Source organism: Chamaea fasciata, unplaced genomic scaffold (genome assembly GCF_029207755.1).
Source record: "Chamaea fasciata isolate MVZ Bird 193981 ecotype frontalis unplaced genomic scaffold, bChaFas1.0.hap1 SCAF_1, whole genome shotgun sequence".
Taxonomy (NCBI): Eukaryota; Metazoa; Chordata; class Aves; order Passeriformes; family Sylviidae; genus Chamaea; species Chamaea fasciata.
The window spans coordinates 87,661,201-87,683,879 of NW_027094086.1; the positions used below are offsets into that span (position 1 = coordinate 87,661,201).

General features: G+C 38.9%; 1 protein-coding gene across 1 annotated transcript in view; it reads right to left on the minus strand.

The window, feature by feature from the left end:
• Positions 1–22,679, minus strand: part of LOC136291827 (uncharacterized) — a 182,292-nt gene that overhangs the window by 17,577 nt on the left and 142,036 nt on the right. Inside the window, exons 13-18 of the mRNA XM_066186952.1 lie at positions 19,647–19,711; positions 16,569–16,686; positions 14,152–14,391; positions 3,053–3,214; positions 1,542–1,805; positions 1,119–1,257 (exon numbers count right to left, since the gene is read on the minus strand). Of these exons, the coding sequence (XP_066043049.1) occupies positions 1,119–1,257; positions 1,542–1,805; positions 3,053–3,214; positions 14,152–14,391; positions 16,569–16,686; positions 19,647–19,711 (988 nt within the window). The remainder of the gene's footprint in view (positions 1–1,118; positions 1,258–1,541; positions 1,806–3,052; positions 3,215–14,151; positions 14,392–16,568; positions 16,687–19,646; positions 19,712–22,679) is intronic.

Consider the following 22,679-nt stretch of genomic DNA (forward strand, 5'->3'; position numbering starts at 1 on the left):
AAAAGCATCTCAGGGCAAACCTTATTTTCTTTATCTCTTAAATCACCACTAACTGTCTGAAAAATACTTCTCCTGGACCCTTTTCAAGTTATGCTTCCAACCTGAGCTGCCCATTTACCATGCTAAATGATGATTGCTTATGTGTTGTCTTTCCTTCCTTTCCATAGCCTCTCCTTTCTCCTCCTGTGCCATCTAGAGTGGATCACTACTGCTGTTCTCAAATGCCTACGGAACCTCTGCCCCAAAGAACTAATTATCTGTTTCAGATCTGCACATAATATTCACACATACACTAGAATCTATGGGTTGGCTGAACACTTCAGTTCATTAAACAAGAGAAAACATAGAAATATCTGTATAGCAAAAATGAATTCTTTTTGTTCACGGCCATCTGATCCCCCATGCTGGAAAAAGGAAAGAAAAACAGCAGCGTCCTGCCATTCTTCTCATTACTGGATTTCTACCAGTAAAGGAGAAATTTGTGAGTCCACTGCAATATGGTCAGTTGTGTCCTCAGTGTAGCTACATCAGAAGGTTCACAGAGGCTAGGGAGGATCAGTCTAAAAAGAACATTTATCAATATTTTAAGAAAGCTTCTGGGGAGTTCTGCTGTACACAAGCAAATTATAATTGCCCTTCCTATGGGTTATCACTTGATTGAATCTTAACAGAATTTCAGAGGAGTAGCATGCTTCTGATGCCAGAACTATTTCTCTGCCAAATCTGAAGTCCTTGTTGTAGCCTGGGGAGGTGCTAAAGTTCTTCCAGAAGAACACAAAAAACCATCTTTTTCTTTTCTCTTCCTGTAAGTTGGTGCCATAACAGCTGAACTATTATTGCTGTAACATTCCAAGCATTATTCAGCCTTAAGCATAGGCCAGCGTGGCCATTCCATCCTCAGCAATGAGGCTGGTTTGAATTGCTCGCACCTGAAAACAAAGTTAAACCGCCTTAATAAAAAGAGTCACAGTATTCCTGCTACAACACATGTTGAACCCATAGCTGAATGAAGAAAATCTTGCCTAACCAGAACAATAATGATTAGCCGACATTGAAATGAAACTATGGGTTGATCCAGCGAAAACCTGAATGGAAATATCAAAGTTTGAATCCATCACCTTGTGGTCCAGACTGTACAACCTTTTCTGAGACACCATTCTTTTCAGCAGTGCTTGAATACATGAAAAGTTCGAGTGGCACATGAACATGCATACCACACTTATTTTGCTTATCTGAATCCTGCGGTAGTTTAATTATCTGTGAAGAGGAGAAAAAAAAAGGTAGTTTGGAATTCCACAAAGCCAGAACACGCTTGTTGTGCACTGTTTGTGAAGCCTAGCAGTCCAAGATGTTGCTATAAGAATTTTAGTAAGATCTTGTTTCTCTGTACTCCATTTACTAGTCTTCTCCCATATAATTTTCCCATATTTATCTTCCCCATGCTTACAGACATCCTAGAAAATGGGAGATGAGCCATAATCCAATTTCAGGCTCAAAAAAGAAAATATAGAGAAAACCAAACATTTTTTTAAAATACAAACCTGAAAGTAGAGATTGCATAACCAGTGATCCAAATCCTGAGAAATAAAATTTTCAATTTTTTTGAATCGGTCGATTTTGGAGTCATAATGGCCTCTGAGGAAGGGACATTTATATTTCCCCTCCAAAGCATTAAAATTGTTATCACATAAGGGAAAAGCTCCCCATCCCACTTCTCTATCGATCCAGGTGTAGGTGCCACGAAGAAGGAAGAGTTCAAAGAGGAGTACCATGCCTGGTTTCACAGCTTGTCTATGTGGTAGAACCTAGCAAAGGAGGAAAAAAGACTTATTTGTTACAAAAACATCACAAGGGAGCTGACTTTCATTTGTTATAAAAAGCTCTACAAACTCATACCTTTGGTCCAATTTTGCACACTAAAACAATTTAAAACTCTTCTCAAAGATCATATATTTGAACAATTTTCCACTCCAACAAAAAATGCTGTGCTTTTTCTTGTGCGGTTATTTTATGATATTTTTTTTCCCTTGGCCTTCAGAAACCATTCATTTTCTGTCTTTATTTACCAGTGGTGGAAAAATATTGCCACTAGAAATCTTTAAGACAGAGTAACAAACCAACTTGGAAATCTGAGGTGTCCCTCTGAGGGCTTACTGAGATTCACCACTGGATTTGTCTTGCAGCAGCTTTGGAAAGTTCATCCAAACACTCAATAAGAGCACTTGCTAACTTGCTCCTCACTGAGTCACAAACTCTTCTCCACCCAGTTGTGGGAATGTTGTTGGTATTTAATAGCCTTCTTCCTTTAAACTAAAGCTCTTAGTGAAAAGTATGTGAACCTCAGCATAGGGTTAAAAAGGATTTTGAGGTAGAAAGTTCTCAGACAAAACTGGCAAACACAGTTTACACTTTTCATAACATAGGTATAGATGTTCTTCTATAGGAGGTGTGGAAGAGGGTTACCAATGCCTTGAGGCTTGGAGCAATTGTGTTCCCATGGCAAAGACTTGAAATCTAGTGTTGAAGAAACACCCTGAAGTAATGAACTTATGCAAATCCCTCTGTAAAGTTTTGGCAGGTACAGAAGAAAGAAGGATAAACACAAAGAAAGAGAAATTTGTTCCTACACCACATTTTTAACTGTTTTCTTTAATTAAGGTGGGCATTGACCCAGGTCCTGTTGAACAATTCTAATACATTCCAAAGGACAAATAAAATAAAACCCACACAAAGGCTAGAACATGGAAGATGACTACCATCATACCCAGGCTAACAGCCATGAAGGGTAGTCACCTTGAGGACAAGGGGAGCAAATACATCAGTTACACCTCTCACACAGTGAAACATCTGCTTCACCACTGCTCCTACACACTCTCCTGAGAGAACTGTGACTGTCTAATCTCTTAAATAAACAATCTTGGATGCTTCTTTAATAGAGACAATTTTCTGTTATTTTTATTTTCATGTTTTTCATCGAGCATGTTTTTTCATGTATTATTGTTCCCATTTCAGTCCTCACAGTTCATAGCAGCAAATGCCTTGGTACACTTACCTGCTCAACATAACCTTGCCTCCCAGCCAAGGCAGAGAAAGAGGAGCCTTTTCTCTTTCTCTCCTCACTGTGAGCAGACACGTACTTGCAGAAGGCCACAATACTCAAGAGCATCCTCTCACTCTGAATATCCTGTAGATACACCCTCAGTACTTCTTGGAACTTAAGAATAAGACCTCCAAATAGAAGAAATCCATTTAAACCAATCACCCCCTACAAGCAGCCTAAAATGCCAATATCTTCTTAAATTAGGAGGGATTTCCTCAATCAGATGACATTGTGCAGCCAACAATCATCCACAAATCTTTAGCACTTCAAATATTTCTGTATGTAAGTACCCACCTCGACACAGCTCTTTCTTGATGTGTATATTTGAATACAAACACCACTTCTTTTATACCCCTGACTGAACAGTAGGTAAGATGACAAGCATAACTCAGATGCAGCCAAGTTTTTTGTCTCTTTTTCTGAAGAAGCAAGGGATTTGCCTACACCAATAACTGCCATGTTAGGAGATGACAAGTGTTCACAGTTGTGCTGCATTCTACAACTTTTTTTGAAGAAATATGAACTATTATTCCTAATAATATGCCTTCTTTTTCAAGTTTTATATTGTGATTAGACAACAGCAAAGTCATTTAAGGAAATCTTTTAAAATTAAAAATACTGTCATTATTATGTGCGTGTACTTTATATTAATTATGTAAATATATTCTAAGACTTAGTGTAGGCTTAAAATGAAGCAGAAGCATCTGTTGAAAAATGCCATAACCCTATGGCAGCTGCTATTAAACCATTAACAGTATCAGGTTTCATTTAAACCAGATTTACCATTTTCTGTAACAGCCCGTGGGAAAGCTAAAAACATTAGGCACAAATTACTGACAAAAGAGATCCTTAATCAAGCCATACATTTCATTTGGCTAGCTGGGTGCTAGATAGTAACCTCTGCGCTACAAATTAAAGGTGATGGTTACAAGGCTGTGATCAAAGACAGTTACCTGCAATATTGAACAATCCCAAAGCATTTGCAGATGAAATCACAGCTGTATCACAGCCCCCTTTTCAGGTTCTCTCTTGTTTTCCAGGTTGACTCTTAAGAATTATTCAACAGTATATGCTCTTCTGCTAGCTTGCAAGTAAAACGACAGTGGTCAAGCAGCTGGTGTAAGGGTAATCATTGTCACAATTAAAATTTTATTTCTTTGTTTCCAATTCACAGTGATTCTTCATTTGCTGCAAGCTTTTATCCTGGACCTAGACTGTGGACTCAGTCTTTGGAACTGGAAGCATCTGTTTGTTTACAAGGGCTGGGTGTTTATACCATGCCACGATGGAAACACATAATTACAAAACATAAACAAGGACTTTACAATACACCCATCTGCTACAGGGTCCGAGGTTGTAAAGACTGCAGGGAGTCCTTAAGCATGAACGCTGAGTGCCTGACCCAGATAGGACACTGTCACACATCTCAGCTTACACAGTCAAACAAAACATATTTGACAAGTAAAAGACTTCTTTCTGTTGAATCCATACAAAAATCCCAGCCAAACTTCTACCTGTTACTTACTCTACGCCTTCATGCCAAGAATTCATGCAGGGACCTTAAGGTCCATATCCACACTAAACCTCTTCCCACTGCCACAATGAACACATTCTCTGTCACAGCTCATGGCCCCACACCCACAGGGTCAGAAAGCCCTGGGAGAGAGGGGAGAGCTCGGTCCTGTGCCACCTGCCCTTCATTAGCCTCCTCCTAGGCTATGAGCCTGAGTTGGGATTTGGGGCACAGCCAGCATGGCCCTTAGGCATGGATGAACAAAAGCATTTAGGCAGATAGCTCAGATTGAAATCCACAGCCCTTGAATGCCTGCCTCTGTGGGTTTGAGCTGTTGTGCTCAGGTACAGAACAGCTCAGGTAAGCAGAGAAGGAGGATGGGGATCAGTAACTGCTTTCCTTCAAGAGGCTGAGACCAGTGCCTGGAATAGACAAGGCACAGGCAGCTCAAGCTGAGCAGATTGTTCCAATGGATTGTTTCGTTTCTGAAGGAAAAAAGTAAAATCAGTAGTTATATTTTCCCTGCTGGTGGCAACCTCATTTGAGGCACTATCCAGTAAATTATTCCACAAGCCTGCACCAACACTATACTACCCAAGGACAGCTTCCTGGGTTTTGATGGGTCTACTCTCCAAGACCTTACCTCAGTGTTTCTCTTTGCTCAGGTCAAATTTCCAATGAGGTCTGTGAGGTATAGAGAGTTTTACAATGCTACAAAAGCATTGAGCACCCCCTTTCTACTGGTGTCATTTCTTCTGCAAAAAGAGATGCAGCAGAGAATAAATAATGTTTGTGTGTGCCTGCACAGGCACAAGTAATAGGTCTTAGTCTGCAGTTAACACTGTTGCATTTAATTGAATTAAATCATAATGAACTAAAATTATCTCCTGCCACTATTTCTGAATTCAACTGTTTTATATCAGTTTTATTGTAATATATCTTACTTCCCCATATGCCGCCACAGTTTCACTCTATGGAGAGAATGAATTCTATTTGAATATTTCAATAAACATATCCAGTGTGAGCTTTTGGGGGCTTTTGTCTGACTTACTCTTGGGCTTTAACCTTGTCGGAGAAGAAATAAACTTTTTCTTCTTTCCTCCGCACCTTCAAATATTTTCAATTTAGGAAAAAAACATGTACAAAAGTCACACTAGTTCATATCACACAAAAATTTGACCAATACAACTCAAAATATTAAGGGGAATTAAAATATGCAAAGGCAATTCAATATTTCTTATTATAGAGAAGAATCCTGAAAAATGCCATATAAACTAACAGCCCATCATTTCTGACTATGAAAACTACAGCACATGAATGTCACTGGTGTAAAACATAGGTAGAAAGCCTTTTAAATAGGAAACAGTTCCCATCACTAACAAATAAAAATTACTTTATTATGAAGACTGAATAGTGCTGGAGATGAGGCTGTTATTCCCTAATTAAAGGGAAGCTTTCACAACCAGATTTCAAGCTCTCCCTCTTTATGTGCAAGGCCAGCATACAGGCAGAGAGAAGGGCATTCTTAGGAAGTGTTTGTGTAACTGTGAAATTTATAAAAGGCCAGAGGGGAGGAAATAGAAACATGGACTGAAGTAAAAATAAAATATCATGTTGTAAGGGTTTTTCCAAAAGTCCCTGTCTATCACCAGAATGTTCTGGCATAGCTGAAAACTTATTTCCCCAGCTTTCCATGCCTGCCTGTCTTCGAACAGGTATCTGAATACAAAATAACACACAAATCAGAGGAGGACCATACAGTGACATATCATTCATTTCCCCACATTTTTTTCCCCCTGTTCTCTAAGAGAATAGGGCTTTCAAGCCTGGCACAGGTCCCTGCACCTTGCAGGTCTCCTTAAGTTTTTAAGCAGTACCACCATCTTTCCTGGCACCTAGCTTCCTTGATAGCAGTAGCCTATGGACCACAAGCTGCTGGGCCACAGCACACAAGCTCAGGCTCATAATCTTCCAAGGATATAGGACAACAGTATTTGTAAGCAGGCAATTTACTCACTGCTTTCAGTGGTGGCAGAGAGCAGGATTCCTCCTGGCATGCTGTGCCAAATCACCCCAGCGTCTTCTCAGAGCCACACTGAGTGGCCCAATGCAAACACCTACCCTCTTCCATGCTGCCAGAGTAGTGACAATTCCCCATTGCCTGCCTCTCCTCTAGGAGTGATAACTTAGCCCATGGTAAACTCCAGCAGCATGTCATGCACAAGTACCTTACACCAGAGGACCAGAATCTGGCCTTTTATCTTCCCTAATATAGAGGAATAATGTTTGCATTCTGTGAGCTTTAGCCTCTGCATCTGTTGCTAATTGTCCTGGCACATCTGCTGCTAATTCTTTTCTCCTCTTGGACCAGCAGGGAGTAGTAATGTATGGTACATCCAGCTCCTGCCTCCCCGAGAGCTTCTGGTGATATACTGGCCTGGGTGGATTCTGACCTCATCTTGTGAGGGAGAAGCTGTCTTTGTGAGAGGAAAGCAGGAATCCCAGCTCATTCTCCTGACACTCCTGTTTCACTTATTTATCCCTGAGACTGATTTCAGCACGGTCAGAGCATAAGTTTCCCAGGATAACATGGACCACAGACATGATACAGCAGAGTTTATTTCTTTTGTGTCAAGAGGACACGTACTTTGCCCAGAAACCACTTGGAGCCAAGGAGTCTCATGAAGACGTGGCTTATTCGGCATGCAGGGCTGAGTCACGCAGCAGGGCTGCTCTGCCTGCCCCAGGCTCCAGAGGAGAAGCAGGCAGCTGTCCTCCCTTTCTTGGTCCAGCAGCTGCTCCATCTCATGTCTCTTCCCTGATGCTGTTCTGGCTTCCTCATCACACCTCAGGTAGCAACCTGTTCAACCACAGGCTTCAGTCCAGCCAGGGATGCAGCAACACTCACTTTGCAAGGGAAGCACTGACAATCTGGAGTTCGTGCTCCTTCATCATTTCCTGGATAGTCCAGACTGGGTTAGGCTCTGCTCTCTTTCCACAAGAGGAGAGGAAGACCAGCCTCTGAAAACAAAATAACTTTTCCTTGTGTGCTCTGCTTAAAAGTTGCGGGATTAAGCAGGATCACTTTTTGTTCTTTGGTTGCATAAAGTACTCTTCCCATTTCTGTAGTACAGCTTTTCAACTACCTTACTCATCCTGAGCTCACAGATAATTATTTAAAGTTTGAAAGGCTTTAAAACCAGGTATATTAAGGCAAAAAAATAAAAGCATTTTTCTGAGGGTGCTCTGCTGTCTCCTATGACCTGCAAATCTGGACCAAAACATACTTTAAGTCCCTTTTCACAGTTCCAGACTGTCAGCTCTGGTAAGTCATGGAGATACTCTTTTTTTCCAGTCACAGACTTTTTTTGTTGGGGCTGACACTTATTTTTTTCTTGGTGTTCTCTGTTGTTTGGGATTCACTTGGAGCTAAGGATCCAGGCAGAGGTTGCATTCTGCCTTCCTGCTGGTTTGCCCTAGATAATAAATGACTTTTTAACAACTATTGTATCCTATGGCTCATGTCAAGATCTCTTACAGATATCATTCCCAATTAAGTAGGGGATAAACCATGGAATAGTCCAAAATAAAATGCTGTCCCCAGGCACTTTTGATGCTTAATATATGTCTGCTAGATTTACCAAAGCAGGCTACATACTTTCTTCTAGTCGGATATGAGGCGCTATAACACAGGTCACATTTCTGAGGCTTTTGGGCAGCATGCATTTTTTAAGGTGATCCAGCATACATACTGCATTCCAGCAGGTGTTTCCAAGAACAATCTCCACTGGACCACAATGACCAGACAACATGTGAAAAGTAACTCAAATTAATCACCAAAAACAAAACTGGGGATAAGTTGCAACCTTTTAGATATGTAAATAAATTGCACACTGTTAAATAGACACAACAGATCCTAACATGTAATAGCTTTGTAAGAATTGCTGTGAGAATGTGCATTTTGAGGAGCTGTTGCATAGACATCTAGCAAATGGCAGTCAAAGACCAGATCCCTAAACAAACTCAGATATATATAATAAAAGCAGTAAAAAGTACTAGTTCCTTCTCTTAGAAAAAAACCCAGCAGAACTGCAGTCTTCAAATAAATACGAGTGTCTGTATAAGCTTAGTTCTTGAATTTACCAAAAGGTTCACGTAGCACCTTTTCATCCCAACTACAAATAATTGCATCCAGAGAAAATTTAAGTGGCTCTCATTTTGAAAGTCCTCTGGCACTGCCAAGCACTATCTTTTTTCTTATTGTATCAAACTCTTATGTTATGTTTATAAAGTGTCCTAGAGCTTGATGTTCTTCACTTATTCCAGCATTTCACTGAAGAATAAAATAAACCAGGAAGGGAGGAGGAGGGGAAGAGGGAAGTTTGTGGTCTATTTTTCCCAATGATACCTTGTTTTGTAATTATTAAAAGCATCACAGTCCTTAGACAGCTGCTGACATGTCTGACATGACATGCAGAAAATAATGTCCTTGAAACTGTTTGTTTCATCATATTTTAAGAATTAATACCTTAGGTCATGTTAATCAGTTTCTGATATATGTAGTTTTCAAAATGCACTTCAGGGAAGAAAATGCTGGAAATGAATAATAACAACAAAGATATGAACTTTATTCATTACATATCTAACTCCAAATATGAACATTATCAAAGGACTTTGCCATCTGAAGTATTTAGGAAGGCTTAAATAAATAATAAATCCCTCATTCAGTGAACAGAACATCCTCTTGTTCCAAGCAAAAGATTTCAAATTTATTAATTTTGTAGCTATATTTTAAAATGAGTGTCAGCCCCTGCTAGATGACTGCATGATAAGTGTCCTGAAACTTCAGGAAAAGGCACTAAATTTTTCACAGCATTTGTGTTTCATTTTCAGTATAATAAAAATATGGTGCCCTTTTAATAATGAATAATAGATCTCCTGGTATGATTTACATGAGTGGATTAAATGTCATGTTTGAAAAGTTGCTATTTTATTCATATTGAATTTCCCTCAAGTAAAACAAAATGGTACCCAGCTACAGTTATAATATTGCTAGTACCTCACCATGCTGATACATAAATATTAACCAGTTGATAAACTCTTTAAAAATACTCAGTTCTGTGAACTGTTCTGTCAGCAGTGGTATATTTTCACGCATATGAACAGATTCAGTGCTATCTCAAGTTCCAGGTACACTGGGGAAAATGTGTAGCACCAGTGCTTATACACTTGTGGAGCTCATCCCTCTTTTCCTGAAGTGCCAAATTTGAGAGGCTCTCACAGAATAAGGATTGATGACAAATAGATGCAGCAAGACCGGGGTTAAAAACAAGTTTGGGGAGCTCAGCCCTGACACAATTGTCCCTGTTTCTGTTCAGCAGTGCTGGACTGACTTCCCAAGTGACTGGACAGCATAATGAATGTTTTTTAAATGTCACTTGCAGGCAGCGTCATTGGCTTATAGTGCCCTTCATAATAGCTGAAAGTTTCCTATCTGAACTTCCCAATCTGGATAAAATTTCCTCTTAATCAGCAATATTTCCTTTTTAGAAAAGAGTTTCAGAAATTGCAAATACTTGAACTAGGTACATGATACTTAAAGGTTCCTACCCTGTAGGCAAAGTTGGCAATTTTCATCAAAATATTTCGAACCTGATAATTGAAATGATAGCCGAAAATATTCTTTTTTAAAAAAAATAAACATTTTTACCACACTCCAACTTTTATTCCATTGAAGCCAATGAACATTTTGATTCTGAAAAGTGAAGATTTGTTTTTGTTATTGTAATTGTTTCATATAATTATTTTGATGTCTACTGAACTTAAGAAAAGCCGGCCAGGAAAAACAAAAACAACAAAAACAACAAAAACAACAAAAACAACAAAAACAACAAAAACAACAAAAACAGAAACAAAACAAAAACCCCAAAACAAAACAAAAAAACAAACAAAAAAGCACAACACAAACGCAAACCAAACAGGAAAAACAAACAAACAAAATAACAAAAAAACCAAACAAAAAACACACACAAAAAAGCAGAAAACCCAAACAAAAACAAAACAAACAAACAAACAAAACACATAAAAACCCAAAACAAAACACAAAAAAACACAAAACCCCACAAAAACAAGAAAAAAAAAAAACCACAAGATAAAAAAACACAAAAAAGAAAACCAACAAAAACAAAACCCACACACCTAAAAAAACCCAAAAAAACCCCAACAAAAAACCCAAAAAGACCAATAAAAACCACAAAAAAACCCCAAAACCCCAAAAGAAAACCACAAAACCCAACAAAAATGCAAACAAAAAACCATCAAAAACAAAAACCAACAAACAAAAACAAACAAAAACATAAACAAGCAAACAAAAAACGCACACACAAAACCCCAAACACAAATACAAACAAAACCCAACAAAAATAAACAAAACCACACAAAAACAAACAAAACCCACACAAAAACAAACAAAACCACACAAAAACAAACAAAACCCAAACCAAACAACAAAAAACCAAAACAAATAACCAAAACAAACAAAAAAATAAAACCCAGCCACTTTCTTTTTCTGAGTGAAATTAAACTTTTGCATACTGCAACTAATTTGTGTTCTTCAAGTCATCATTAAGGTGAAAAATGCAATCTGGACTTGCTGACACTAATTCTGTGGAATAAAATACTGTTTTAAATACACCATGATCAAAACATATTTTCTGACAGCTTAGGTCTTATCTATAATAGGATCTCAGCCACCATGAGACAGCAATAAGGAAGTTACACTTGTTAAATCCTTGTTCTAGTATAAAGATGATGTGGTCACATCTGTACAGGTGCTGCCAAGGACAACCTAGTTGCATAACAGCTTTACTCTATGCACTGTAAGCATCTCATCTCCTTTCCTATCTTCTCCTTACTCAACCTTCATTCCAGGTCTGAGTAAAACTTGATGGTGTAAAACTATCTCAGAATTTTAGGAACAAAACGTTTTCACCACCAGTTAACCTACAGCACAATTTTTTAATCTCAAATTCACATTGAGTTTGTTTTATAATGTAGGTGAAACTTCAGAACAGCTCTCACTTTGCTAAACCATACGGACTTAATCTATCAAAGCCTAAAGCCCACTTACATAAACTAAATACATGAAAATATCCTAGAAATGCTGAGCCTGAAACAAGTCCCCTTCAGATCATGCAGTTTGTTGCTATGGGTAAAATTGTAAAAAGTCATTTGAAACAGCAATCGTGTTTTACCACAATCCAAAGCATTCATACATGTTTCTTTCAGCATAATTTAAGGAAAATAAATGACTTGTGTGACTGTCTGGCCTTACTGAAGGATAAATAAAATTCAACTGGAGCTATTAGGAGCCTCTGTCTAGTATGTAGTCAGAGGTTACTGGCGGAGGTAGGTTGACAAACTAAAAAGGAGGACAATGAAGGAGCAGAAAGAGGGGAAGCTGGCAAGCTGGAGCAAAGAACATTGATTAATGAACAAAAAACATTTTTGAAAGGTCGTGTGTGCAAGTCAGACTAGCCCTGAGGCAGATCTAACTTACATGACCAGCACTTTCTGTACGCAGCAGGTAACCCGCGCTGACACCAACTTTGCCGACATGACAGGGTTATTATTTTTGGAAGGATGTAGTGTTCTGGAACAATTTCTCTGATATATTAGTTAAAATTAGGCTTTCCTTCAATATCAAGCATGCATGTCTTCATTTTCACCATGTTTACACTGAACTCCTATTATTATTCTGGCCAGTGGAAACAAAAGCATATTCTTCATTTGTGAGCAGTTCTATTTCTCACACCATAATATATCCCAGGGCAGCAGTGCTGTGTGTAAGATTCTGTTCAAACCCAGATGCTCATGTGGAGCTCACCACTGAGACCTCACTACTTACCTGAAGTCCTGTGGTAGATGCTAACCATCTGAAGCCTAAAATTTGCCTCTTATCTCAGCACACACCCTAAGGTTGTCTCATATCTCAGCACATATACTTTAAGATTGTACACCACTACCAAGGTGGAAGAACAGAAAGGTAGAGTCATCCAGGATACTCCATAGTCTGTCTCCAAAATGAGCTGGTGGAAAGGGTTCTCAAAAATTATGGCATTAAGCTTTTGCTGTACATCACTCAGTAATGAAGACAGGGAATTATCAGGTCATTGAATCCAACTTCTCCTGTTCTTGTATTTTAAGGGAAGTTGCCCAATTCCTGCACCCTAACTCACTAGACTAAAAATGAAGTTTGGTGAAGATGCTAACTAAATGTCCCCTGTGAAGCTCCAAGAGAACTTTGAAGCAAACTTGAAAGTGCAAAACCTGCAAAGACCTAGGAGAAACGTGATGCTGAAAGTAAGAAGCAGGACATGCTAGACTTTCAGTTCTAGTGCCCTTTCTTTTTCTTTCAAGACAATACTTCAAGGCAAGCAACCCAGATGGGTACATCCTGCCTAGGAAGGAATCACAGATCAGTGATTTCTCTGATAGATGCATGGATTTGTTTCAACATCATGTGAAAGTCCATTCACAGTTTCCCTCTGTATATGCAATTCCTTTTGCACTGATAGCTGTATTTATAGACACTGTTCATTATCCATTACAGGTGATAAATAAAAAGCAGAAAATATGACTTAGCAGCACTTTATGTATAACAAACCAAACATCTGAAATGATCTACCTGCAAGTAACTGGAGGCATCAGTGCCACACATAAAAGTTGCTTTATCTGAAAGCTCTTTGGGATAGGGGCTGTCTGTCTGTTCTGTATCTACACAACAGAACATGTGGAGGAGGAAATCTAACATTCAGGTCATACCACAAAATAAATGACTGAAAACAGAAATGCCCATGCCTCACAACATGCACAAAAAAAAACCCCCAAAAAACCCCCTCACACTGAGAGAGATGAAGATTTTTTTTTTCAAACTGTAAAGAAGCTTTTGTGTGCCAGAGAGTTTATCTGAGACCAGTGTTCCAACCAGCACTAGGCATTAGCTACAACAGTGAGCAACTGACACACAACAATCCTGCCATGCACAGCATGCTTAGGCGGGAAAATATGTGTGCCTCAGTCGCAAAAGACAGAATAGAGCCTCAAGTGCTTGGGCTCCTTCCAAAATAATCCAAATGCCGCTTTTTTGGCAAATGGGGGTCAACGGAGCTAAAAACTCACAGAAGGATTTGGGCATTCATGTGTTTATATACACCCACTCGTTCATTTATTATTCTAAAGCTACTTTATGGAAATCAAATTACATAGCTGACAAGCTGCATAGATAAGAGAAAATAAAAGTAAAATTTAAAATTAGCTGACAACACTATATGATGTAGCATACGTTTGGCACCTTTAAAGTGAGTGGTGAGGGTTAACCTAGGGGGAAAAAAAATTGCACCTTCCTAAATTGCACCTTAAATTATTAAATAAATTATTAACATGATGGAATGCATTAAATATCTAAACCTAAAGGAGAAAGGGCGGATGTGTTTGAACTTTCAAAGCAAAGACGGCATATTTATGAAGTGTTGCTTACCGTCTGGATACTTTGTCCAAAGTAGATTTCGGTGTTGTAGAAGTTTCCACCATGACTAACAGGCCGTGTCGTCCTGGCCTGAGGCTGCTTCTCCAGTGCAGGCCACTCCACCAAGGCACCACCTAAGCAGCTGAGAACAGAAACTTTGAGAGTGTAGAGGCCTTTAGGGACCTTATCTTTGACTCCCCTTAGGCATCTGAGATGAATTTCCAGTGTCTGCGGCATCTTGGAGCAGTCAACCTAGGGAGAAGGCTCGGAGTTACGGATCTGGGCTGGGCTGACTTTAACCATACAATTAGCAAGTACAAATTTCTTCCAGAAAATAACTACTGAAAAGCAGACAACACACTTCTTGTTCAACCTGCAATTACCTACTACTTACCAAGGATCTGCAATTAGGGAGGTCAAAAGTCATAGAGATGACAGATAAAAGAAAAACCCAATACAAATACTACTAATAAAATGTTCAGCATCCTTAGGGGGAAGGTGGAGCTGGTGAAGTATGACACCAGAAGACACTACCCTACAATAATGAGGCAGAATTAACTGGAAAACAATACCTTCAAAAATACAGCATGCTTTTCAAGACAGGCACAATACATGATGTGATGAGCAGACTGCAGGTACAGAGTGAAAGACAGGGCAGGCCATGTTTTGATACTAATTATTAGCCTTGCCAAAGCTATTAGTGCTGTGTAACATGCAGACTATCCTTTCACCTTCTGATTATCATAATCAGATTCTCTTAAAAATAGTAATCAAAGTGCAACACGTGTAGAGTTTAATAACAATGCCCTACAGGCACCTTTATTCCAAGTCCAGACAAAAGGAAACATCTGCCACTTGCTGTTGACAAGATGTTGTCTGAGTTACAGAATATTTAGTATGGAATAAATGCTGCGTACCAGAAATGCTTTTCTGGTGCTTTCCTTGTATGCTCAGCTTCCCAGTGTGGAGGTTTGTGGAGGGGAACAGGCACAATGGCATGATCTTTACCCAACTTTGCCTGAATAATCGTGTGGGGTCTCTCGCACTGCACCAGAAGATATTTTGGTGCTGCCCAAATGCAATCTGCAGGGTCAGGAGCACAGCAAGGAGCTCACCACTTAAGCTCTGGTGTTGATTTGAATGGATAAAACTGTTTCTGCCATAACTAATTATGGAGTGCCTAAAATCAGCAGTGTTGTTTTTCTTTTCCCCAAGAAATCAAATTTTTGTGTTATTTTGAGAAAAGACTAGTGCTAGGTATTCTTTTGATGCATCTGGCTATCAGAACGCATGCCACACTTAGGAATCACATAGCTACCTTGACTACTAGGTTTAGTGGTCTCACCGTTTTTTAGTGGTCTCACAGTTTAAGCCTACAGTAGCTAATAATCTCTTCTTTAATCCTGTCTTGGATTTCTTTTGGAAGAGATAGCATATTTCCATATAGATAGAAAGCTTCTGGAATTAAATTAAGCAGTTAAATAAACAGCTGAATTTGTTAAACTTCTTTTGTTTCTCAACACAAACCATACTTAACAACTAATCTGAATGACAATTATTTTCAGCTTAATTAGAAAATCTTAATTAACAATGAAGATTTAACCTTAATATTTTTGGTTTCTGAATCATATATAAAAAAAATTAACATTATATGAATAAATAAGACAATCTTTTTAAACCTCAAGGCAGGATTACTGATGCAGGCAGCCTTCGTTATTAAACACATTCTAAATTAAACGCCTCTATGAATTTTATACTGAAATATATTGTGATAGTTTTGCATGCCAAATGTGACATTTTGTATTTTAGATTCATCTTCTGTAGTAACTTTGGAAATGTCATACAAACAAAGATTTTGTCATTTACCAATGGAATTACTATGCATGGCCGGTTAGCCATCTCTTTTCTGGCTCTTCTGGTTGTTTCAAGTCAGCAAGCCATAAAAAATCTTTATCTCTCTGAAACACAGCAATTTGGAAGATAATCGAATAGTGACTGGGGGGCAGAAACGCCAGTCTGAGGAATTATACCACAATCTCTCTTGCATTTACAACCTTCCTCAAAGCGAGTGTCAGTCGAGTAGGGAAAGGAGATAGAAGATTCATCATATTTCAAGCCTGTCTCATTTGCATGGTGGCATAGCTGTCTCATCTCCTGCTGAAAGACTTTGCTGGGCCAGCGCTGACAAACTGTTTTGAAGAACTCTCGCCATGCCCAAATGATTCATCATTAATAGCTTTAGACATTCTCTTTAAGCATATGGTTACTTTTGCCAGAAAGAGTATTTTGAAACCTGCTAAATTCTATCCTCTTAAACTAGGAAAACAGGAAAAAACAAAACAAACAAACAAACAAAAATAATGGAATGCAGTTGATCCAGTGATTTAGCAGTTCATATCAAGGAAAAGAGTACTCATGGAGAATCTCACCTTCTCACAAGGTCCTGCTGCACCATTTAATCCAGTATTCACATCTACAAAGTTACCAAAGCTGGCTGCCACTTCTTCAATTCCACTTTCCTCTGTTTTCAGTACCTGACTTCCCACTCTGCAGAGGTTAGAATGGGAAGAAGAATGGAAAAGAAATTAACAACAATGCATACACAGAAAGCACTCACTGTTGGAAATAGAACAATTTCATGTTTTCTTTGAACATACCATAAAACTTGCAGGGCACCCAGGAGAAGCAAGAGTGTGCTAAAGCAGAGAAATAGCTAGGCTTCAAAAAGCAGCATAAAAAAAAAAAATAACAAGACCAGTATTTGTCAGTCTGTGCCACAAGCCAACATAAAGAACCCCAGCTTTCACTGCCTGTCTGTAATCAGCTCTGTCTGGCATTGGGCCTTAGGATCTAGGTTAAGAATATTTCAGTTGCCACTTTGAGAACTAACTGACAGCTTCAATAAACTTGGACAGGTTTTTGGAAAACACTGATTCTTTGGGGCCTAGATTGCTCTAAACCACTAAAAAAATAATTCTGTTTAAAAAATCTTACTTCTTTGGGGGTTTTTTTGAAAAAAAAAATCTTGCAATTTTATTTGTAAATCTTACATAATTTATAAACCTTCAGAATATATACAGGACAAGAGCTATATATATAAATTATATACATGCACATACACAAATTTTCAGGTCTGTGTGAACCACAGAAACTTCCCTGTTATTCAGATGTTAACTACTTTTGTATTTAAAGTGATTTGGGAGGTAATGATCTCAACTCAAAGTTGTTGGGTTTTTGTTTTTGAAGAAAGGTCACTGTAACAACACAGAATACCAGCAAACAGTGTAAGAATACCCCAACACTGGATAACCCAATGTTGCCCATGTTAGTGCATAGCCTACACAAAAGGCACAGTACCCTATGGAGAAAACATCATTCCTAGAACACAGCAGGAGCAAATGGTAAATTGCTAAAACTAAATCGTTTACAATGAGCACCATAAAGCTGCATGCTTTGGCAATCCCATCCCATCTTTCAACAGACATAGAATCATGAGTAATTCCTCTGTTCCTAAGTGTCATCAGCATCCAAATATTATTAACCCTAAGTAAAAACACCTGTAGATGCTCTGCTGGCTTTGAAACACATCAGCTCTTGCTTCCACAATGTGCTTTAGGAGGCCAGGGAGGGTCAGTGAGTCACACCAGTGTTGGTGATGCTCCAGCCACACTTGCAGGTAGTGCTGAGGCAGGCACAGTCAAAGCCATGGTGTCTCTCAGAAGGTTGAGGCTGAGCAGGCTGTTCATGGCTCAGGGCCAGCCCAGAGCCATGCTGGAGGTCAAGGGAAGCCCCTGTAGATTCCTGAGAGGAGCCATATGGAGCCAAGGAAAAACCACTGCATCAGGTATACTTGCAGACTTGCAGTGCAGGATTGACTTGCGTGTCTACAACACAGGCATCAGTGAAAAGGCTCCCTTAGGTTGCCAAGCAATGCATTCAGTTAAGTCTGTTTCTCTGGACTGCATTTCTGAAGCATTCCTTCCATTCCTTCAGTATTTTCTGACTTGCTTTTGGAAAAGTCAATACCAGGGCCATCATTCCCATTTTCCGCCTTTGCATTCTAGGTGATTATATGAGATGTCTGCACATTTGTAAGGATTAACATGGTTCTTCATTAAGAAAATTATAGAGCCTCTGCAGTCTTGCTAAACATCCCAGACTCATGGGCACATGCTACTTAGGGAACACATAATTCAAATTCCCCTTTTCTGTAACTGATGCTCCTGCCCCCAAGCTAATAGGACATTGCTACAAGTCAGTTTCTATTCAGGTCTTGCCTATTTCTTTTCTTTTGAATATGTACACATTTACATCAGTAAAATTACCACTGCTTCATCGCTAAACTGTTTTCCAGATTCCTCTACAGTAGAAGTGTATCACATAAATTCCTAAGCAATAACTGAATCAGTTGGAAGGTCTGTGTGGATGCTAACAGCAATGAAGTACATGGAAATTTTGCCCAGGCCAGGACTGATGAGAAATAAGGACAAGATTCAAGTGCTAAGAAGTGAATACATGAAGCACAGGCTCAACCACCTTTGAAGTTTTATCCCTGAGCTTTAATCACATCAACTTGGGTCCAGCTGTCCTAAACAGAAGTATAACAAAAGATGATTTTTGAATGGCGCTAAACATCTGAGAAGCTAAAGCATTCTTCTCAAGGAGAGAAGTTGTTTGGAACTTTGTACTTACTTAGCTTCTCATGATGGAAATTATTTCACTTAATTTGGTTAGAGTTGCATTGACACAGGGGTTCATTAGGACGCCCATTTCCTTGCAATTCAATTTAAAATTAAATACACTTTGTTGTTGATTTTATTACTTTTAAACTACTGTATCTATTGCCTTTATTAGCTGCTAATACACAATTATGAAGGTAAACAGTTTTCATTACTGAACATCAAACATTTAAATAACCACATTTGATCTCTTTCCTAGTTGCACCATTTTTCTCCTTTCACTGGGTATTAGATCGAAGACAATAATTTATTCAATGAAGTAAGGCCTCTTTTGTGCTCAGCAGCATGCTCATCAGCTGTCACAGCAGAACATAGCTTCCTTTGCTCTATTCATGAGGGTTATTTATTTCATCTGTTCAATTCTTTACAGGTAATCTGATGTGTGCATTTATCTGAATGTCATTGATCACAAAAACTTTGCCCCAATTCCTGTTTCCTCCACTCTCTAAGACTAATTCAGAGGTAAGGATGAAGGATGCTGTCTAAGACTAAATCAGAGGCAAGGATGAAGGATGCTGGGAGAAGCCATTTGGTCACCTTTTGAAGTGCACTGTGTATAGCACTTAAAAACTACAGTCCAAGCTGGGTATCTGAAAACAGAGGTAATCCAAAACAGAGACCTCTTTCAAATGCACAGGTTTAATTTTTCCAGGCCTGAGGTCCTTCGTTTGGGAGAAATTCCATTCATTAATATCTGTAAAAAACTGAAAGATCTTTAGAAGGAAAATACACTAGATGGAATTACAAAGTAGCCCTTATCTGACATACCTTTGAAAGAGTTCATGAATCCTAGCTCTCCACTTTTGTTTCTTGTGCTGAGAAGCTCCCTTGTGCTTTGAGTCCCACATGCCAAGAAAAGAAAAAAAAAATCAGAATAAATTTCCAAGTGTACAGAAATAACATGGAAATAAAAGTCATAAATGTGCAATTTTCCAAAGATTTCCCTTAAGTCTTCTGGTTGAAGCTTTTCAGAAGCAATGAGGAATTTTAGCCACCATTACATTGTTACATTTTTTTTCCATAACTTTTTTTTTTCTGTGTTTTCCCATGTTTACTGAAATATTTGCAAGAGAAACTGAGCTCTCATCTTGTTTTAAAAGTTTCTTGGTACAATGCATATTTGTACGTGATAGTGTCCTACAGTCCTTACTATTACAAGACCCAATCACACATTTGTCATACGTAAGCATACGTACGTATGTGAGTTCAAGTGTGTTTGCACACACACAACAAAATAGCACACAAAGCAATTAGGCATAGACCAGAGAACTCACACCTTAAAGCCTTCCTTTAAACCTGCTCCAAATTGCAATGTCTTTCTTGTATCACCACAAATGTTTTTACATGTTTGGCAAGAAGGACTGGCATTTTTGGAGGTTACAGTGTGTGGGAGGCTAACTCACATGAGCAGTCCTCTCCCCCAGCAGTTCCGCAGCCCTCCAGCATGAAGATGGAGGGCTTGAAGTTATTTTTTTCTTGCACAGCAAGCTGAAAAAAGTCTTTCCATCCAGAAGCTAGCATCAGCATCTATTAGGCTGTGTTCTATGTGTAAAAACTTGTAATAATAACTGCTGAGGGTTGTACACTCATGAAAACAAAATTCTTCCCCCAGACCTGGACTGTACAGAGACCTTGCTGAACATTCAAGGGCATTTCTCATGTCTGGATCTTCTACTGGTGTCCCTGAGACTGACATATAATATGACTACAACACTACCAATAGAGAAAAAGGCATCCTGCCGTGTACCCTATACTGTCATTAAAACAGTGTGCAACTATGCTCCACTTCTACTCTCATCAAGCCCCAAAGGCAAAAAGTCATTTTGGTAGGGAGAAAACGCAACAGTCAATGGAGAAAAATTCCCCATCAGGGCTCCATATCTGGCTGTTAAAGTCTTTCTTCCAAGTCTCTTAATTTTTTGACAAATTTCTGGCTGTTTTCAAGGAAGCTTGGAAATGTCTCTTGAACAGTAAGGCGAAGCATCCCACTTATTTCCAAAATGAAAATTGTCAGTGTGAAACAGACAAAAACAACAAAAGCCAGTGCATGTAGCCTTTAAAGTTTTCAAACTTTTTTAACCCTGTAAAATTAAAGCAGAGGCAACATGGTAAGCCTTAAAGAACGGTGTGATTTGTGGGCAGTCCCAGCAGCTACACTCAGACGGATACAATAAATCTTCCAAGTCAAGCATCACACATAAACAACTATAAAGGTGGCATCATTGAACTAGCTCAAAATGAGACCTTCCAGTTTTCCATATCCCAACAGTGCCATGGGCAATGCTTCCTTCACACTGCCCCTCCCCTGGTGAGAATCAAGCCCTCCTGCTCCTGGACAGCTTTTGGTTTAAATTTACTAGGACTGTCTAGAGGAGGACCCGTTTCTCTCCAATCCCTACCAGCATTGATTTTCTTTTCCTCAGGCTGGTAAATCACCACCTACACCACTTCCCCAGGAAAGGCTGGGAGCAGGCTCTGCTCTGGAGCTGTGCTCCAGCAGAGCTGGTGGCTGTCTGGTTAGGGCGGTCAGAGCCACCTTGTGACACTTCCCACATTCCAACGGGCTGCTGACACCAGGGAACATGTCAAGAGGTTTCAACAGCTGGGCAGAGGCAGTTAAAACTAAAGTTCAGAAAGTTGGAGTAGTGTTTGGTTCACATTTTTTCTCCTGGATGCAGCTCTTGGTGATGTCTGTGAAAGTTATTTTTGAGGTGAGCACTTCGATTAAGAAATAAGATGAAATAGTAAACTCAATTCATGTAAAATATCAAGTAGCCGTAACATCATAACAACATTCAGACATTACCACTCCAGGTTTACATTGAGCCAGTAGTAAAGAAGTCTTCTTTAAAAAATTGACTTTATTACCAGACTCCCACAGCTGTCCAATCCTCTTGTTTATCTTTCTAATCTTAATTAAATAATGAATATTCAAAAGAAAATAAGAATCAGGCTTGTCTGTATGAACTGCACTGTTTTCCATCTCCGCCTCTGAAGGCAATGGGAATATGATTTAAAACTATTTCTTCTGGATCCTAGTAAAATATTTGTCACAGTGTGTCATGATAATTTTTAAAAAGCTCTATCATCTACCTAATAAATTTGTTAAGTTTATTCAAATCTTATTGAACAGGAAAAGTGCAATGAGTCATGGTTAATATTTCTTTACCTATACTAAGAAAAAAATATATCAAAAATTCAGTGCTTAAGGTCCTATTCAGAAAACCTCTATGAGTCTGTAATATATCTTCTACATGATTAAAAAAACAGGAAACTTGCTTTAAAATGAATTATTCACCACCTTGAATAAATTTCCATCTTTCCTATTTGCAAAACCCCAAAGTCAGTTATGTAAATTTTAACCTACACTAATTACCTCAGGGGTGTTCATGCTAAAGGAAAGTAGATGCAGTAGAAAAAAAAAAATCCCAGACATTTCCATCACCAGGAAGCAATTTAATAGAGGAAAAAAATGAGTAAGTTTTCAAAAACAGAACAGCCCACATATATATTATTTTTTTAATGTGGAATAGTCATTTCTGCAATATCCCTTGAATCAGAGCTTTACTGGAATAAATCAAGTGCTTTTTCTCAATGGCATATACCGGTGGCACACATAGCAAGGGTCTTGTTTCTCATCATGACACCAGCATTGTCTAGACTGTGACAACGACCTATTGTTGACAACGGGTGTTCCCAATGAGAAGGCATGAAATGTGGTTTAGCTTCAACTCTGTGTAGACACAGCAGACCCCTTCAGAAAATAAGTGGCTAAAAATCTGTGAACTGCTGGTCTGGGAG